The sequence below is a fragment of the Eleginops maclovinus genome, chromosome 20 (genome assembly GCF_036324505.1).
Source record: "Eleginops maclovinus isolate JMC-PN-2008 ecotype Puerto Natales chromosome 20, JC_Emac_rtc_rv5, whole genome shotgun sequence".
Taxonomy (NCBI): Eukaryota; Metazoa; Chordata; class Actinopteri; order Perciformes; family Eleginopidae; genus Eleginops; species Eleginops maclovinus.
In genome coordinates, this window is record NC_086368.1 from 14,843,748 (window position 1) to 14,862,562 (window position 18,815).

Genomic DNA, 18,815 nt, shown 5'->3' on the forward strand with positions numbered 1-18,815 from the left:
AGATTTATTTAAACATGTGGTGTAACTCTAATATATACTATACTGATGACATCATGAACATTCCCACCCAACATTTTTTACATAAACATGACTCAGTTTGACGGTTTTATTCATATGGAGCACAATATGTATTGTTCTCTAGTTTCTGTTAAATGTTTCTGCCTGTGACAGAGTTACAGTATCTTATGTAAAAGGGCCAGCAAGACAGGGAGTAATAATTTCCCAGATCTAATTTTGGCTAAGCAACATTGCCACCTGGTGTTCAACAGCGACAGACTGACTTGCTGCACATCGTCTCCCCTTAAATGTTATCCAAGATGTGAGCGGATGGGTCTAAAACTGCTAATATGACATCTGTTTGGTCAGCTATTGATCTCCACAGGTCCTCTCTGTAAATTAAATAAATCTGAGGAAGTATTGGAACTTATATTTAAACGGATGGGAAACTGTTAAACTCTGCCAAAATGCACCCAGAGTGAGCTTATTCCCCAGGTGGCAGACATTTCAGGGAGTGGAATAACCAGTGAATTGTGAAAACTCTACCTTCTAAAAAACAAACATGTTGACAGAGAAGGCAAAGAAGGCAAATGCAGAAAAAATGTTTCTACTAGGCGAGTCTGTAAGTAAAAACAACTGCCATTGTACAATCTGGTTGTGTTTGCAACAGCTGCACCAATACTACCACTTGAAAACACTAGGGGGGAGTGTAGAAGTAGTGTTGGATAAGATAATAGATGCAAACCGTCTGGAGAAATTGAATTGTATTTGGATTTTGTTAATAGTATTTTTAAGTGTTTATGACCATCACATGATATCCCCAGATTATAGATCTTGTGAATGTCTGCCTCTTTAAGTGTGGAACCTTTTGAGTATCAACAAAGTGATATAAAAATGAACAAGATGTCCGTTTTTAATCTGATTGCTTCTTGTGGCACACAGTGATGAATGTCCCAGGTCACAAGGGAACTTCCCTAAGAGGAGCACAGTGGTTCTCGGAGGTATGTGCTGGCTAACTGTTGCCCAGGCTGGGCGTCCGGCCCTGGGACAGCAGTCTATCACCCAACTCCAGAACCTGTATCATGATACTGTGGTGACACTAACCTGCGCCCCTGTTGGTCCCATGTCAACAGCAGGGATGGATAGGAGAAAATAATAGGACTGATATTTAAAGTGACTGCAGAGTTGAGTATGAGGAATTACATTTATATATTAGTATTTCTTGAGGGGTTACGTTGAGATAAGAAGATAACACGAGACAGAGAAGGGCAACGTTGTAAAAAATGACAAGGAGTAAATATGAGTAATTTATTTCCACGTCAGTAATGATTTTCCTTTTTTTAGGTATTAGGATGCACTTGAGGCATCGATCCCATTTATTATTTTTCAGGAAAAAGACCACGAGACAAAGAGACAAAAACTTTATTCAGCCCAACAGGACAATACGTAAATTCTAAATCGACCTACTGCAAAGTTTAATAGCTAGCTTCAGCTAAAACACAACTTTTCTCTGAGTGTTCAGTATTATCAAGAGCCACCAGAGGGCACAACATAGCCTTTCACCTTTAATAATAAACAGACACACATATCACACACACACACACACACACACACACACACACACACACACACACACACACACACACACACACACACACACACACACACACACACACACACACACACACACACACACACACACACAATCAAAGGAGAAAGCTGATATGTATAATGGCTCATATGGATGATTAATTTTGATTACGTATGCTTAACTGTCTGCTTTGTGTGTACGTGTTTGTACTTATGTGTGCGTGTGTGTGACAGAGACAAGTGGAAGAGGAGCTTGTTGCTCCATAACTATAATTAGGGCGGCATGACCAAACCATCTTCAATGGAAGCCTTTTTATTTCTAATGTGCACTTGTTTTAGTGAAGTCAAGCCCATCATGCACCTCCTTTAATGCTGAGAGAAGCACCAAGTTTTGTGTGTGTGTGTGTGTGTGTGTGTGTGTGTGTGTGTGTGTGTGTGTGTGTGTGTGTGTGTGTGTGTGTGTGTGTGTGTGTGTGTGTGTGTGTGTGTGTGTGTGTGTGTGTGTGTGTGTGGTGTGTGTGTGTGTGTGTGTGTGTCTATATGACTATGGGCACATCCCAGTGTGTGTATAAGTAGTGTGTGTGAAATACCGTGGCTGGCCTGGACTCTGCCCGTGGTGTTCAGATCAGAGCCGGCTGAGCCCCCTCCCTGGTTAATATTAGAAACTCTGCTTGTTGGAGGGACTGACAGCTCATTGTGAACACTGCTAAAATAGGTGCAGCCATCTACACACACACTAGATACACACTTTCTGGCACACACAGACAAGCATCACACGTGCATGGCCAAACTCAGCACTCACACATCAACTCTAAACTCCCAGAAAAGTCTTTGTGAAGCACAGCCAAAGAGGGAGCCGCCCGCCTGACGCCAACTCCAAAAAGCAGGTGAGGTTGAGTGTGTGTTTCTGTGTGTGTTTGACTAGATAGTGGTGGGCAGAGGGCGGTTTCGTGGTATGATGACAGGGTAAAAATCCTAACGCTCAGCATTACTGTGTCAAGCTTAGACCTGGGAAAGTATGAACAAGGTAAGGTGGGAAAAATTGCTTCTCCAAAACTGGGCTTCTGTCTGTTTACTGTCAAACCCTAAACTTTGGGTTTGGTTCTATTTTAATATTGGTGGAGGTCGAACACAGGGAAAAGATATTGTATCCCTGTCGGCTTTCTGTCACAAGAGCTGGTGATAGATTTTAAATATGAGGAGCTGTGCATCACCCACCAGTTTGAGCCCCCTGCAGGGTGACCTCTTACCCTCAGAGAGTTAGACATTTTCACTCATGGCATCATCTGATCTAAAACATGTGAGTTTTGCAGACAAAATGTAATGGCTCATGAAGCTTTAGGCAGGTACGGGCACTGAACAACTTTTAGTTTTAATCCATGCATTCTTGTAGTCTCACTTTTATGAACAAATTGGATTCAGGTTAATCTTTATCATATGTGAAAGTGTGGCAATAAAAAAACAACCTTTAACAATCACATTGTAGATCAATGTCTCCCCAGGCATCTTAGTGCTTATTAAAGTACCACAGTAAGATCTTTAATGTACAATAAACATTCTGAGAATTTATTACAATAACGTCTTCTACAGGCAGTATTTTCACTATTCAATTCTTTGTATCACTGAATAAATGCTAGAAAGGTGCTGTTGCGAGATAGAAGCCACTTAACAAACCAAATACTATTGTAATATGCATGTAGCTTATCTGCTAGTGAATGTTAAAACATTATTCCTTGTGTATTTTTTATTGAATCTATTAGCTGCCATCTGCATGTAACTGGTAAGTGACTGGAAAGCTGCTCTAAGTAAAGTGATGTCCACACTGACTTAAAGAAAACACGCTTATCTGTGAGAACTGTCACCCTTATTTAAGATGTCCCTACAAAGTTCCTGGGTCTCGTCTTCATCTCCACCCTCTTGAATGAGTAGCGTTCTCCACTTCGTCCATCTGTCAGGATGTACCATGTCCCCCAGTAGATCCCGTTGGTCACCCCACTGTAGCGTCCACGGTAGTACTGTCCATTCAGGTTAGCTGCCAGGCAGGCATCAAACCACCAGCCTGCACCGTAGTAATGACCACAGTTCCCAGCTACGTAACGGTCATGGTCTCGGTCGGCCGTGCTGAAGGATCTGCCGTCATGGTTGTAAAGTTTGCTGTAGCTCAAAGCATTGCCTGCATCACCAGAGTACTCCCGCGCTGTTAGACGATACCTGGAAGCAAGTGAAGCAACACATGACAAGTTTGTGATGGTTGTTTGTTACATCCAAGCCTCTGTTTACAACGAGAAATCAAGTTAAACACACACACACACACACACACACACACACACACACACACACACACCACCAGGCTTGCAGTGATACTATTGGTATAATACCACTACAAAACCATTAACGGGACAGGGCTACCTGTTTGAAGTGTGACTTACAAAAGACTTGCAATTAGTCTGGGACTAGATTTTTGTATCCATGGTATTCTTGTTTGAAGTATTGGTAGTATTGGCAAATTATGTTAAATAAGTCATTGATTATACTGTCCCTGTAGAGAACACAAGAGCCGTTAAGCATTGGCTAAGATGCATCTCGGCTAACGCCTGATGACAATTAGGGTTTTTATTTGGTCAATATACGGGGCTCCATGTTTTGTAGATTGCCATCTACCGAAGGTCAATGGACAAGTACCTCATACAACCCCACTTCAAACTATCTGAACTTTCCCTCTAAGTGACCCTCCATACATGAAATGTATCTTGGATTGATGCCTGTCTTCAGAGACTATAAAATGGTTTATCCATCCATCTTTTGCAGAAAGTGTGAGTTTCACCTCTGTGCCTCTGAGGCCACTTTGAACACGTTGTATGTAGCTTGGCGTTTCTGCTGGTGCCAGTCTTCCAGCTCGATGCGAAGTTGGTGTTGGCCAGTGGAGGTGAGGGCGTGCAGCGCTGCATTCCCCAGCCAGTGCTCTCCCTGGGGACCACCAAAGCCCTCCCGGTATTCCTGCCATGTCTTGTTGAAGTCCAGTGAGCCGTCCCGCCGATTCTGGATCACTGTCCAACCGCCCCCCGCCATCTCCATGTCACATTTAGCCTGAGCCAAAACAAAGACTTTGATGTCATAAAGCCTAGATTTGAGTGATCCACAGATAGCATACAAATCCCTAGTGGGGTAGGGGTCCGTCTTTGTGTTTTATGAGTGTGGTGAATCTGAAATACCTCCAATGCCGGCATGCGCAGGTCAGGCTGGATGGTGTAGATTCCATTCTCTTTGATGCCGAGCCTGTAAATCTCTGCACAGTCCCGAGGATGTAACCTCTCCAAGGGGGCAACTGAGAAACACACACAGTACATTTGTAATTAGGTTATTCATCAGCAACAACTCATTTGATCATTCCTGATGTCCTTACCTGTGGGTGGATATTGTGTGATGCTCTTGAGGAAAAGCAGCAGGTCTCTCTCGCCCTCTCTTCCCACGGCTGCACTCTCTGTCACCCAGAGAATGATTAGGTTATCAGTGAGACACATGGATCAAAAATAGAAGTTTTGTCTTTATAAACATGACAGAGGGCATCCAGTATATATGAAGACTCTATAAGTCTTAACATTATAAGTCACACGTGTGTGTGTGTGTGTGTGTGTGTGTGTGTGTGTGTGTGTGTGTGTGTGTGTGTGTGTGTGTGTGTGTGTGTGTGTGTGTGTGTGTGTGTGTGTGTGTGTGTGTGTGTGTGTGTGTGTGTATTTACAGAGTTTTTCTCATCCTCCTCAGTCCAGTTAAATTCCTATGCACTCACCTATGACCGACACTTAGCAGGCCTCTGTTTACTATGTGTGGGGGAGTGACTGTGCTGGCATTTTTGAGTGTGTGTTTGTCTGGTGTTGCAGAGGTGGGGGATACAAGTGTGTACTACTCACCCAGCCGTTTGGCCATCGCCCCAAGGGCCTGGCTGTGACAGTGGAGGTCACACTCTGTCAGGACAGCTGCCATCAGTGCCAGGATGGCTCCAAGAGAGTTGCTCTCCTGGCTCCCATGGCTCCAGGGCCCCCCTGTTTCCTGGAGAGAGCGCATGCAGCGCTGCAGCTGAACCAGACGCTCTTTCACACCTCCAGTCTGTAAAGACAGCGCTCACAGCTACTACTTCAGAAGACCCCTTCTTGTTCCACGAGTCGACAGATGTTGTTGTTTTGGTCTTGAAATACTTCAGTTTTGCTCAATTAGTCATTTTTTGGGCTGCCTGATGAACTTTCTAAGACGTTATGAGCACACCTCTGTTAAACACAGGACCTTGAAATATTTTTCTATTAAATCTAATTGACTAGTCAAAATGTAAATGTGAAATAATGCTGTGTTAAAGGTGTTTTTAAATTTGAGAAATTAGGCTGGCTGGAAAATGAAATTTGAAAGGTTAATCCACAATCAAAACGCACTGCTCGCTGGCACGTTTTGTGTCAGATTCGATCTTTCTCTTACACTTACATCAGTCATTGTAGACACTCACACACCTGTTGCTGCATGAGCTCAGCACAACCATATGATGAGGACATTTTTAAAGCAGATCTAATTTTATCTCCTCTTTGATTACTGACTGTCATTGCTCGATGGCTGTCAAGTTGTGCCAAGTTTAGTGCATTGACTGTCCCGTGAGGAAGGACCTGCTGACCTCTGCCTGATAGTACAGTGATCACTCTCTCTGACACACATGCATGAGCTGACTGGGGCTCAGCTCTGCTTCAACATGTTTATCAATGTTTCTGAACAATCTCACTAAGGCTGCACATTTATTATCATCATTGCAATGTCAACTTGCACAATAAACACATTACAAATGATTGTGTAATTAAAGTCCCGGATTTCTTTGAGTTAAACAACAACCTTTTTCTCATTGGTACCGTATGTGTTCAATTCAAAGTCAATTTGGTCAATACAATTTTTTGGAAATAATTACCTTTATTTTTTTTTGTTGAACATCGAAATTTGTTTTAGTAGTATGCTGAAAGCAGATGAAATGCAATACTGAGTACACTGAGTCATATCATTATTGCAATATTCTACAATGTTATCACATATTTTCTACATATCAACAGCTACTGTACGTCTCACTGTTACATTGTAAATACTAAGTTTAGCATCATCCAGCTTTTCTTAGAATTTTTGTAAGATCTGTGAATAAAAGTGTGGACTTCCACCACGCTGTAAGTGTTGTCACTCACCTTAGGCTGAACCTCTAACTTCCGAGGAACATCTGAGATGGCTGGAAGTGAAACCCCCATCTTGCAGGCTGTTGACCCAGTTTGACCTTCACAGGCCCCGCTACCCACTCCTGCTCCTGTCCCGGGCTGGATGGGAGCAGCCACCAGCATGTCCCTACAGGGAGGGTGCGTGCAGGCTGGAGATGCATCTGAGGACAGCAGTGCGCCCACGTACAGCGACAGCAGAGGAAGCAAACTGAGAGAACTGAGTGAAATCATGACAAGATGGAGATATGCAGGCTCGCCCTGACCTTTGTTTCAAACTGTTCAACAGGGGTCCACTTTTTCCAGCAGCAGATAATCCTTCTTTCTCTCAGCTGTAGGTTTTTCCTTTTGGAGTTTTCATAAAACGTTTACTTCACTTTCCTTTAAATCTCAACAACTGTCCCTTCGGGTGCAAAGTGTTTGCTGACTTGACCTTTTTGTTTAGGTCTTTTTATTGGTGTCCTCGTCTGTCTTGTTTTCTAGATTCTTTGTGCTTCATTCATCCTCCTCTTCTCCTTTTTTAAAAATTCTCTCAGTTCATCTCACTCTGGGTCCTCCTCTTTCTCCTGCTCTCTGTCTGTTAGTGAGGTTGCTTTGGCTCAGATTCCTAGATAACTGCGGCACTCTTTGCTGTCTGACATGGACTAATGCACCCACCCCCTGATACACACACACACACACACACACACACACACACACACACACACACACACACACACACACACACACACACACACACACACACACACACACACACACACACACACACACACACACACACACACACACACACACACCCAATCTGTCCATCTCCTTAACTCATCTCATGCTCTCTCTTAGACTCCCACACAGCCACACACAGAGGTGAATGTTTACACACTCACACACATACTGTACATGCAGTGTTACAATATACACATATACAACCAGTATTTCATAGATGTATTGATGTTTTTTAAATCTGTGAGTGAGCTCTTTACCTGCCTTTGCAATCATATCTGTCTCACATGCTGTTTGTTTATGCTGGAATAACTTTTCCTTCTTCTGGAGAACCTCTCACCCATTATCAACAGACTCGAACTTCCTCTTACCCATCAACGTGTATATGCAGCAGTGTTTGTAGAGATGAAAAGGCAGCAGATGCTTAAAGTATGTTGCTCCCTTCCTCCTGTGCACCATTTTCTTACTTGTGTCCTTTTGTGTCGCAGTATTTGTGTTTACAAACGGAGTTCCAAAGAGGCCATAAAGACTCTAAATTCAATAGGAGCAAGAAGACAGGAATTCCTCTATAAACACCAGTCATCAGGATTTTGCAGAGGCACACTCCCACTAACAAGGACCACAAACACACATGTAGACACACTGACACATGAACATGGAGCTGCACAAAGCACTGAATCTCAGAAGGACTTCTCTGTTGATTGAGGAAAGAGTAACTCTTTATATAGAAAACTGACGTTTCTGATGAGCCAAAGGCAGCTCAGGGTTCTTTTAAAAGATTCTCTAAATTGAGTTTAAATGCAAATGATAAAGAAGACCCAAAGGAGAGTCATGATAATGTTTTACTAAATTCACACACTTTTCTTTTTACATATTTTTATTTCAATCGAATAAATAACCAATGCAACACATACAGTATGATAAACAATACAATCCCTACAGAGGGTTCAATTCTGAATTTCTTAAAGTTATATATTATATATACTCATTGATCTACAGAAAAGTTATTTAATCTGACTTCCATTTCCTAAAAAAGTATCCTTGAAAGCACACATTCAGCCATAAATAATGCTATTAATTTACAGATTTAAAATGTGACTATCGCAAATGAATTCAGATCCATTTAATTCAGCTGGGTCTGCAGGAAAATAAACTTATTAAGGATAAGCATTCTCTTACAATAACTCATACTTTCTACTAACATGTGTAGCTGTGAAGAAAGATGTAGTGATTGTCAGATGTGCAGCACTTTTAAAGATTCAAACTAAACCTTATTTCAGATTTCATGATCACAATTCTACTATTTAAGCATAATGTTTTTCTTTCCCAATAACAAGAAATCTTATTCATTAGGAAATGAAAGTGTCTGTGGTACTTAATTTTAAGTTTGCAGTGACATTTTACAATACTGTTTTCAATTTAAAATGATAAACATTGTTCTGTCATATTTTCAAAGCATAAATATAAATGGTTTTCATTAGACAGGTGAACAGACGTCTATGAGATAGCTTTCAGTAGTGTTGTTATGGTTTCTAAATACATTTTATTTCATGGATTTACAGTCTGCAGAGCGGCTGTACATCTCATCATGTTCCTGCAACACTGTCTTCTTGGGTTCAAGGGGAACAGACACTATTCTACACTTTTTTTTAGAAAAACATAAATGTGAGTTTATGTCTGGGACCACCTGTTTAGATGGGTCATTCTTTCAAGTGGGTTGACACTGTCCTCTGGTGGTGGATCACCAGAGCTCTTCTCTTGGCTGCGATTCACTGCAACTTAACTTAAACACACCGAAACATCATTTCTAGAAACTCAGGTTTTCAAGGTTTAGAACGAGCATCAGGTTTTAACAGGGCACTCCGCTGGATTTTCAGTTTAGTTGCTAGCAATTTTCATATGTGCTGCTCAGCCCAAATCTCAGAAAATGAACCCTGTTGATGTTTTTAAGGTTGCCAGGAAGAGAGTCCACATCTGTAATGGTCTGTCTGCAATCGCTTTAAATCCAAAGACGATAACTATATTTATACCTCCCTTCCATCAATACGATTAATATCTTTCTGATCACTTTTCAGTATCCTATTATGTTTCATCATCAAGACATGCTTATCACAATCTGTTGCCTTATTTTAGTTAGTTATCTTAGTTAAGACTGTTGTATGTTTTCGACAGTTTTAACTAGTCTTACCTACGTTTATGATATATATATATTTGTGTATGTCTATACTTGACCATTTCTGTGATTTATTTGTTCTCTTTTTGTAAAGCATTTTGGTCAACGGTTCTTTTTAAATGTGCTTCATGAATTAACTTTACTTTTTTAAATGTCTCATATATTTTGGGAATACATCGGAAAATAATGTACACGTTTTCAATGGTTGCTAGATACTCAAAAGGCACCATGGCATTACTTTCTGCAGAAGTAAAGCACAAGTATCAATCGAAGGGGAATAAAGAGATGTCATAGGTGGGCTGGGAGTGTCAGTCAGCTGCGTCTGACGCAAAGTTGTGACGTAGGACGCAGGCGTTGTTTTGGAGAAGGAAGTGAAAGGGGAAGAGAGAAGCAGACAGTTAGCTCGCTGGTAGGCAAGCCTTTAAGCAAAGTGCCAAATTCAAACACCAGTTGTAGATAACCTGCGCCGACAATTTACTAAACGCTTTTAGTTTGTGTTCAAGTGAACGGCAACACATTTGTGTAAGATTTTGAAACGAGGTATTTCCAAATCAACGCTAGCTAACGAGTTCAGTGCCAGCGAGTGAGCTAGCTAACGTAACGCCTCGTTAGCCGCTACGCTAACTGAACAACAACAGCCCGTTAGCCCGTCCGGCAGTCTCCTCCTCGGTGAGTAACGAGTACAAAGTACGTTTTTAGATGACAGCTGTCTTTTTATACGAATAATAATTCGTCAGTCATTAATTATTCCAGTGTCGTATTAACGCTGCGCTCCGATGTTAAAATCTAATTGTGGTGCAATGTTTTTCGAGAAGCTGGTTGACAAAAACAAGGCCGGCCTCTGGCTCTTCTGGATCGGGAAGGAGAATCGGGGAGAGGAGGTCGAACAAAGCTGCGTAAAAAAAGGTTGACAGTGGGAATATTGATTTCTCTAGATAGGCTACTATATTTGTAATCATTTATACGGAGATACAGGTTATGCGAAACACACTCAAAATCTCAATCAATCACTTTGGGTATGGTAATTTACCGTATGACGGGGTGGGTTTCGATAGCAAGTGTCGACTTTATTCTGGTTTTATGTCAACAAGCTCTATCATAGAAGTATCCCGTGCTTACTTGTGTGACTTGCACTGTGTTTTTCTGCGTCAAATAGTTTTGTTTCGGGGATGACTCGCATGACACGCAGGTACACGTCCTTCAGTTTATTTGTTTAATCACATGTTGTCAATTGCATCATCTGATGCTACAACGCCCTTTGCTTGTTCCAGAAAGGTAACCTAACTCTGTTTACATGTGTTGATCTCATATTCAAGTTCAGATGAGTATGAGGACTAAGACATGTTTACTGCTGTGATTTAGTTTTTAATGATTAATCGTAGTCATTGACAACTGAAAACCATAATAGAGTTTACCTTTAACTGCTGACATTTTTGAATCCACTCTTTCATCACATGTCCAAGGAGTTGGCAATAAATGGCTGTTCTTTTAAATAATTAAACAAATATAGTTTTTCAGCTCAACTTCTACTCATGCAGGATGGTAAAGGTTTAAATGCCTGACATTTTTTGTCACAGTTAACATGTAGCATACATAGCTGTGTCTCATTGTAGGCTTCACAGTGTACCTTCCAGTTGGTTCTGCTCTCAGTACTTCAGCGGTGTTTATAGTTCAGTGTCTGGATTTGTGTGTAGGCTCATATGGAAAGCATCCTTTTTGTTAAAAACCTTTCCACGCGATACAGTCCTGAATTACAACACCAGAAGGAGCCACATCTCTTGTTTAAATGCAGGGAAACTCCATTATTTTATAAAAAGTTTGGTTGCACATGACAATCTAAATGACTTTGTCACGCTGTAGCATGGTGCTTTAATCACGCATTTCTAATGTTTTGTTTACTGTATTTTCATCCTATCAATGTGGTTGATTTTGACCATGCTGTCTTTACTCTTGTTGTTAACCCTGGGTCAACAAACCATCTGTTTATCACATGGGCACCATCCAAGATGCATGTTGGGTAGGGGAAACATGATGGTGGCCTAACGTTACGGCGTGTTTGAGCATTGAGAAACATCTGAAGCCGTCCAAATCTATTTTTAGTCCAGAGTTTGTTTGTGTGGGTGAGCATGCATAATCCATATCAGAGATGATCTGTGAATTCCAGCTGCTGGTGACGGTGATTTACAGACAGAAGGAAATATGTGGGAATTTAAATCTTGTAAACACATGACGGTTGTGAACACACACTCCTTAATACAAGTACATAACAGTTCAATTTGTATGTTAGTGTGTTGTGAAGTAGTGGACAGTTGCATCTATACTAAAATCTGATTATTTAAGATTTTGGTGAAGCCACATTTTATTTATTTATATATATTCACCCAGGCATCTCTTTTTGATTCTTCAATAATGTAATTACATAAGAATGATCAAATATTATAATCTAGTTTGGTGTGTGGTTGGGGCTCACTGAGAATGAACCAATTATTTATATCGTTCTGATTTTTAGGGATCAGGTAATATATGAAATTCATAATAATAGACAGGATATGAAATACTGCCTGACAGAGGTGGATCAAATTCCCTTTTTTCTCAGGAGGAAAGGCTAATTTTAGAGCCAGGAGTCTGCAACACTACTCCAAATGATCTGACCTTTGGAATATCTTAATGCAAATCCTCGTAATGAAAAGGTTTGCATATCTTTTTGAGCATTCGACACTGACTTAAATCTCTGTAACACATTGGCTTCTTTAATCACCCTTATTTCTTAACTCAGAATCAGGGCAAACCTTTACCTATACCTCTTCAGTGCCATATTGTCCATCATCACCACAAAACGGCAAATAATGTATGAAGAACATGGCTTTTTTTTCAGTCACAAAATAAGATCTGTGGGCCACGTTGCTGTATCACTGTGTTGTCTTGAGACAGATTCACTTGGACAGTTTTTTTAATGAGAAGCTTCCACCGGTTTCCCGTCAGAGAGGATAGTCTACTCTCGGGAGTCAATGTCTAACGCTCTTCTCTCTGTGAAGGTTAAAGACCAGAGCTGAGCTTTGTTGTAATCATGTGACTCTGGTCTGAGCATGCTTGGACTCCAGCGCTGTTGTTCATGTTTCTGTCAGCGATCCGTCTCTCCCATGCTGCTCTCCTTCACATGGAGTGCTGCTTCACAGTGTGGCAGTCAGTGGAGCGCTGTGTGGTTCCCCTCAGGATGAATGCACATGTTTTTGTTCCAGGACCTGACCAGGACTGACGTGTAAGGATTTTTTAAAGCTTAGTTTGAATTTGGGATCATATAAGAGTTTTGTGACTGAGTGCACTAGCTGAACCTGTGTGTTTTGGCAGAAAGGCATGTCTGCTAAGATCTGATGGGGTGCGGTCATTCTTTTTCTGTTAAACCTTTGTTTAACCGGTTATAGTTCTTCAGTGCCAATTTAGTTTGTCTTTATTTTTCACAAATAGCCCTTTTATTAGTTTGGCTTAAGTCACGGTTAAAGCCATCTCCATTGTTAGGAGGAAACGCTGCATCTCTACGTTATTCCCATCACACGCCTCCTCCTGCTTCTCACTGACGGTATGCATACCTAAAGTGAACCGGCTCCTCGTCATGTGCTGGACTGTTTGCTTGGCACACACGAGACAGAAGTGTGAAAAGGATTTTAAAAAAACAGCCTGAAAGGTTTATTTTAGTTTGTTTATTTCAGTAAGTTCAACAGATAACTCGGTATAAATTGAACTTTCGATTTTTTTTAAGGCAAGGGTAGAGATATTTACATTTAAAGACAATGAAAACAAAAAGCACTAACAAAGAAAGACGGATGGTTTCATCTTTGAAGGTAGAGGGATAGGCTTACTGGAGATATATAATAATACAAGTGGGAGGGGCCAAAGATCAGCCGTGGTCATGTTTCCAAATCTCAGACGTCCCATGATCAGGATTGACTGTTCACTTTATTTTCACAGAACTCCTGAAAGGTTTCATTGTGTAACACGTCTCATTTCTCCTGACTGCCTTTCTTCTATTGCAGCATTACTTCTCCTTTTTTTAAATCAGTTGGTCGTGTGGGGTCAATTCCTCTCATATGTGTTGGGCAATATCTTTGATATGACTTTTTGTGATGAGATGAGAAGAAAATGATGCACTCCACTTCTTCTAGCCAATGTTTTGTGAAATGTTTCTAGATATGTAACCGATTGCCTAATGGTGATGAGTATGTGTACATGAAAGTAACGTTGCATACCATATCTTTCACTAACCCACGCAAATCACTGCAACCTCTTATTTGTTTTTGGGAACACCAGAATTTCTTCAACATTTTCACACAGGAAATGCCAAAGCTGTGCCTTAGTGTCACCTATTTCAATTGTTTAAAATGACCTAGTTTGTTCAGTTTAAAGCTTCATATTTGTATTTATCCGTGACGTAAACGATAAGTAAATATTAACACACAGATCACTTTAGATATACAGACTGTTTGTCCCAAATCATTATGTCAGATTCTGTTAATCTTACACAATCCTCCTATATGATCAGCCCTTTACAGTCTGAGCATGTACTGGAACAACATGTGCTGTTGTCATGGTTAAGATTTGTTGTGCGGAGAAGGCGTGTGTCCTCTAGGACTTCCTGTCGTGTGTGAGAGAGAAAGAATGATGTGATCCTCGTGATTTGTCCAACAGCTTAGAAAGCACATGACTGGAATGAATGCTATTCAAACGTGATTGGTCCAGGGGCATAAAACTCAACACACAAGTTTGTAGGTTAATGTTTCCCAAAGGGACGGTGTGCATAGTAACAGATTAACCTATGGGTTGACTTCAAGTTTCCCTGAACAAAAGAAAACTGTTGCTTAGGTTGTGACTTGCAATGCAGACGTTAGGCAGGCATTGTATCGTCTGTATGCTAAACTCTCTGTTTGTTTTTCTGCAGCTGTGGAAACATGACGTCCAGAAAGAAAGTGCTCCTGAAAGTCATCATCCTGGGAGATTCTGGGTGAGTCGCAGCACATGATTTTCTCATGTCAGAATGAGCAATTCAGGGCACGAAATTATCAGTGAGGCCTACTTCCTTATTGCTCTGCCATCAGCTGTCTCCAGGCAGAACTGCCCTACTGTGTTTCAACCACACCTTTTATCTGCAGTCAATGAAAAAAAGATCAAATAACAGCCGTACCCGAGCTATCCGTCAGCCTGCTCCACCTTTTGATTTTGTCTCACATCTAAAATATCTGTTGTTCATATATATTTGCTTTGTTTCACTCTCAGTGTTGGGAAGACCTCCCTAATGAACCAGTATGTGAACAAGAAGTTTAGTAACCAGTACAAAGCTACAATAGGAGCAGACTTCCTGACCAAGGAGGTGATGGTGGACGACCGGCTCGTCACAATGCAGGTACAAATAGAGCTGGAGACGTATCCTCTTGCAGAAAGCCTCCCTTTGTATTAGACACACACCACGGCCTCAGTGTTCCTGCATTATTTCCGTGGTTTTTAATATTTCTAGCCGTTTTCTTGTCTTCTATAATCTTGTCCATGAGCCTAGCTTTTGTCTCCTTGTGTTGGTGTAGATCTGGGACACGGCCGGCCAGGAGAGGTTCCAGTCTCTCGGCGTTGCTTTCTATCGTGGAGCGGACTGCTGTGTGCTGGTATTTGATGTGACTGCCCCGAACACCTTCAAGACCCTCGACAGCTGGAGGGATGAGTTCCTGATCCAGGCCAGCCCGCGAGACCCCGAGAACTTCCCCTTTGTGGTTCTAGGCAACAAGATTGACTTGGAGAACAGACAGGTTGGTAAAGGGGGGATGAAGACTCCATTCTGACTATAGTTTCACTATACCAAATTACTATTTATATTTTTCGAAGTCAAAGCTTCAACAAACTCATTAATTAATCAGATCCAATAGTTTTGCCTTCCTGTTTGGTTCTAATCTGCTCTAATCATCAGTGTTTTAATCAGGATTCAAATCAATTCTGTCAACAATCAAAAAAGATTGTCTATTAATTTTTCAATAAATATAACGCAAGCTTGTGGAGAGCAACAACGTGTCTTTATTTTTACTGCAGTTAAATTGTTGTTTTTGAAAAGCTGAACCACAACAAATAAGAATTTTGTTGAAAATGTCCTTAGATGTGAATTTCATTTTGTCATTTTTGGAAATGAGTACATTTAACGTTTTTGAGTACATTTTTACTGTTAAAATGAGGACTGCTTCTGGAGGCTGGTGAACAGAATAAGTGAGACTTAAGTTTAAATCGCATCATAATCCATCAGTGCACACAAACTGCAGGAGGAGGAACAGCTGCACTGAAAACACAGGAGTCACTTTACCTGGGAAAAGTTATACATTTCATTAAAGTAACGTACGTTCATAAAGGTATCACATTAATAAAGATCAGCGTATGCTTCTCTCTGAGTAAAGAAATAAAAGCACATTATAAGTGGTTGTTTAAATCAGATGGAAAGAAATCAACGACGTTTTCTGTTCGTGTCGACGTCCACAGAAGAAGAATGACATGGATTACATTATAGTTTAACATTTCAGTTTTTTATATTACTGTTCCATTAGAGACATCCACAAACCCTTCATTTTACATCCCAGCTCACTGTATTGATACATCTGTTTTTCCTCTTCTCACACAGGTTACCACCAAGAGGGCTCAGGCCTGGTGTCAGAGTAAGAACAACATCCCCTACTTTGAGACCAGCGCCAAAGAAGCCATAAATGTAGAGCAGGCATTCCAGACAATTGCACGTAACGCCCTCAAACAAGTGAGTTACAGCGGCTTGAAATGAAACGCAAAAGACCGTAGAGATGTGTGCTTTGTTATTTGCAACAATCATGGCTAAATCATTTCAAACCCAGTCTTTATTTCTTTGTCAGTTTGATTTTGTGCTGTACTGATTATTCCCTCTCTCCTGCTCCCTCCAGGAGACAGAGGTGGAGTTGTATAATGAATTCCCAGAGCCCATCAAACTGGACAGGAGTGACAGAGCTAAAGCTTCAGCAGAAAGCTGCAGCTGCTAAGGGACAGTTCGGACCATCTCCTCTCTTGGCTTTCTGAAACACCCCGTCACCGGTCACATCACCTGCACCCCGCCCCCAGGGAAAGGTCTTCCCTATTGGTCTTCCTCCGTCACGCAAATGTTCATTCCGTCAACACCACCCCTCACGCAGTATGCTGCACATGGATGTACCCCCCACCCTCACCTAGCACACAAATTACTACACTAGCGCCACAAGCTGACAAATCCAGTGCCCTGAGATCACACAACAGAATAATGACCCCCCCCCCCTCCTGACCTCAGTGATGTCCTGTCCCACCCAATCAGTTTTCTAACTCCCCCTGATTCTCACACCGGGGGGGCGAGTTGGAGCCACGTTCAAAGAGTGCAATCTGGAACTCTAGATGGACTGGCCGAAGCTCCGTAATGTGAGACGATGTTGGCTAATGTCAGCATCCCAAGTATCCTCTTCCTATTCTCTTCCTTTTTTCTCTTTGCTTTCTGTTGCCTGTCTCTCAAAAACTAATCAAGTGGAACTACATATTATATATTTGAATTGGCTGATGTTACTTCTCAAGCTAATCCGAAACACAAACTTGTTTTTTTTTGCACTTTCTTTTTATGTTTTTGCCTTTAAATATTATAGAGGGATGACTGATTTTGGGCAACATCTGCTACCACACGCCTTTTTTGGTGAGCTTCAAATTATACATCCTCACTCGTTATCTAAATTTATCCCCCGAGAATCTGTCGAACACTTTGTGATTGTACTGCCTTTTCCCTTCATGGTTGTGTGTTAATGGGTTCATAACTGCCTCACACAGCAGAAGAAATGTTTCTAAGTAGACATAAAGTAAAAGCTGAAAACGCAGTCACATTGTAAAACATGGAGTAATTCCTCAATATATTAATATTTGCCTTTTATGTAACATTACTGCTACTATTACTGCTGTATGTGTCATGTCCTTCATCAGACATCTTTCAACGCTTTGGAATTACAATCGTGTCACCAACACAGCGTACACCTTTCTTCTGTCATGTCTTTGTTATTGCTGTTCTCTCTATTTGCTTGTAGCTCAGGTTGGCTTAGTACTTAATATTTTTAACAGATTGTGCATTACAGTGTATAGATGGTAAAGGTAAATGCCTGATGGATTGAACTGAAATGGATGTTCTCTCTTTCCATTTTAAGAAAAGATCCAACATTTTGCCCTGGTATTATTCCTTCTCCTTATAGAAAAGAAATCTCTGCGATGCCAATGATGTTGTCAAAGAAAATTGGGACGTCAAATAATAAAACTCTTGAATATATCAATGGTCTAGCATTATGTGTCTCTATGTATGTCTTTGGAATTTCTTAGTGTTTCATGCATCCAATTGTGAAGGGAAACATTTATTTTTCTTAATGTTTCTTTTTCTTAAAACATTAAATGTGTGTGATTATTTGGTGTGAACGCTGTGAAGCATTCAGAACATCTGTTCTTCTACGCACAAATTCTTTATTATTATTCCGCCCAATTTAGCTTGCCTTCTCCGCGCCCTTCCACATCGCAGAAACTCCGTTCAAACATCAAAACGTTCAGCTCGATTAGGACATGTGTGGTATTACTTTTGACATTCATAACTTTCTTAATTCTAGAAATATCACCAATAATTCATCAACATTTTCCTAATTTCAAGATCTAAAAGCAGCTACAAACACCATTTGCCTATTAAAATATTCTGCTTTTTCTGCACTTTCAGCTGATTTCAGCACCAGAATTGCTCAGTTTACAGCATTCACAAGAATTTAAAGCAGGAAAGGCATTTTCTATTTATTTGAAACTGCCGTGCCTACAGTGAGACACTTGTGTTCAAAGGACTATTAAACTTTTCTGCAGCAGACCCTTTGAAATGTCATGGCAGGAAAGGCATTTATAACATTACAGCTGCTGAGCAGCTGTGAATCAGGGCCAGTCATTGAAGGGAGAGGAGGAAGATAAAAAAAGAAATCCAGGCAACAAATGAGAATTTAAAAAGTTTTGATATTATTAATAGCGTTAATCATTGCATGTGTGTGCTACTTCTATTTTATATAAATGTTTTTACAGAAAATCTGCAT

The 18,815-nt window shown here is 40.8% G+C and overlaps 2 protein-coding genes and 1 long non-coding RNA gene across 6 annotated transcripts; 1 reads left to right on the plus strand and 2 right to left on the minus strand.

The window, feature by feature from the left end:
• Nucleotides 1-2,967: 2,967 nt before the first annotated feature.
• si:ch211-157b11.8 (fibroleukin) lies at nucleotides 2,968-7,375 on the minus strand. The gene is made up of 6 exons (XM_063911791.1): nucleotides 6,792-7,375; nucleotides 5,496-5,691; nucleotides 4,991-5,068; nucleotides 4,800-4,912; nucleotides 4,412-4,674; nucleotides 2,968-3,798 (listed from the first exon to the last, which is right to left on the minus strand). The coding sequence occupies exons 1-6, from the start codon at nucleotides 7,047-7,049 to the stop codon at nucleotides 3,456-3,458; spliced, it is 1,251 nt and encodes a 416-aa protein (XP_063767861.1). The 5' UTR covers nucleotides 7,050-7,375; the 3' UTR covers nucleotides 2,968-3,455.
• Nucleotides 7,376-10,057: 2,682 nt separating this feature from the next.
• LOC134882735 (ras-related protein rab7) lies at nucleotides 10,058-18,025 on the plus strand. 4 transcript variants are annotated; one of them, XM_063910642.1, is made up of 6 exons: nucleotides 10,058-10,395; nucleotides 14,642-14,704; nucleotides 14,977-15,103; nucleotides 15,279-15,497; nucleotides 16,352-16,480; nucleotides 16,641-18,025. In XM_063910642.1, exons 2-6 carry the CDS (start codon nucleotides 14,652-14,654, stop codon nucleotides 16,734-16,736), a joined length of 624 nt encoding a protein of 207 aa, XP_063766712.1. In that variant the 5' UTR covers nucleotides 10,058-10,395; nucleotides 14,642-14,651; the 3' UTR covers nucleotides 16,737-18,025. The 4 variants fall into 4 exon arrangements, with proteins under 4 accessions (XP_063766712.1, XP_063766711.1, XP_063766713.1 ...); XM_063910641.1 differs by having other exon boundaries at nucleotides 10,058-10,377; XM_063910643.1 differs by lacking the exon at nucleotides 10,058-10,395 and adding an exon at nucleotides 10,596-10,614.
• Nucleotides 10,221-11,028, minus strand: LOC134882737 (uncharacterized). The gene is made up of 2 exons (XR_010168188.1): nucleotides 10,739-11,028; nucleotides 10,221-10,600 (listed from the first exon to the last, which is right to left on the minus strand). It is a non-coding gene; the product is annotated as an uncharacterized LOC134882737 (long non-coding RNA).
• Nucleotides 18,026-18,815: the final 790 nt, after the last annotated feature.

What these genes read in the sequence shown, in the direction of transcription:
- si:ch211-157b11.8 (XM_063911791.1), bottom strand. Translation starts at nt 7,049, where the DNA reads ATGATTTCACTCAGTTCTCTCAGTTTGCTTCCTCTGCTGTCGCTGTAC. An exon ending in TGCGCATGCCGGCATTGGAG is followed by an intron (nt 4,675 to 4,799) that starts GTATTTCAGATT and finishes GTTTTGGCTCAG; the next exon opens with GCTAAATGTGACATGGAGAT. An exon ending in GTGGCCTCAGAGGCACAGAG is followed by an intron (nt 3,799 to 4,411) that starts GTGAAACTCACA and finishes ACTTGCTTCCAG; the next exon opens with GTATCGTCTAACAGCGCGGG.
- LOC134882735 (XM_063910640.1), top strand. Translation starts at nt 12,927, where the DNA reads ATGCACATGTTTTTGTTCCAGGACCTGACCAGGACTGACGT. An exon ending in TTGACTTGGAGAACAGACAG is followed by an intron (nt 15,498 to 16,351) that starts GTTGGTAAAGGG and finishes CTTCTCACACAG; the next exon opens with GTTACCACCAAGAGGGCTCA. An exon ending in CACGTAACGCCCTCAAACAA is followed by an intron (nt 16,481 to 16,640) that starts GTGAGTTACAGC and finishes TGCTCCCTCCAG; the next exon opens with GAGACAGAGGTGGAGTTGTA.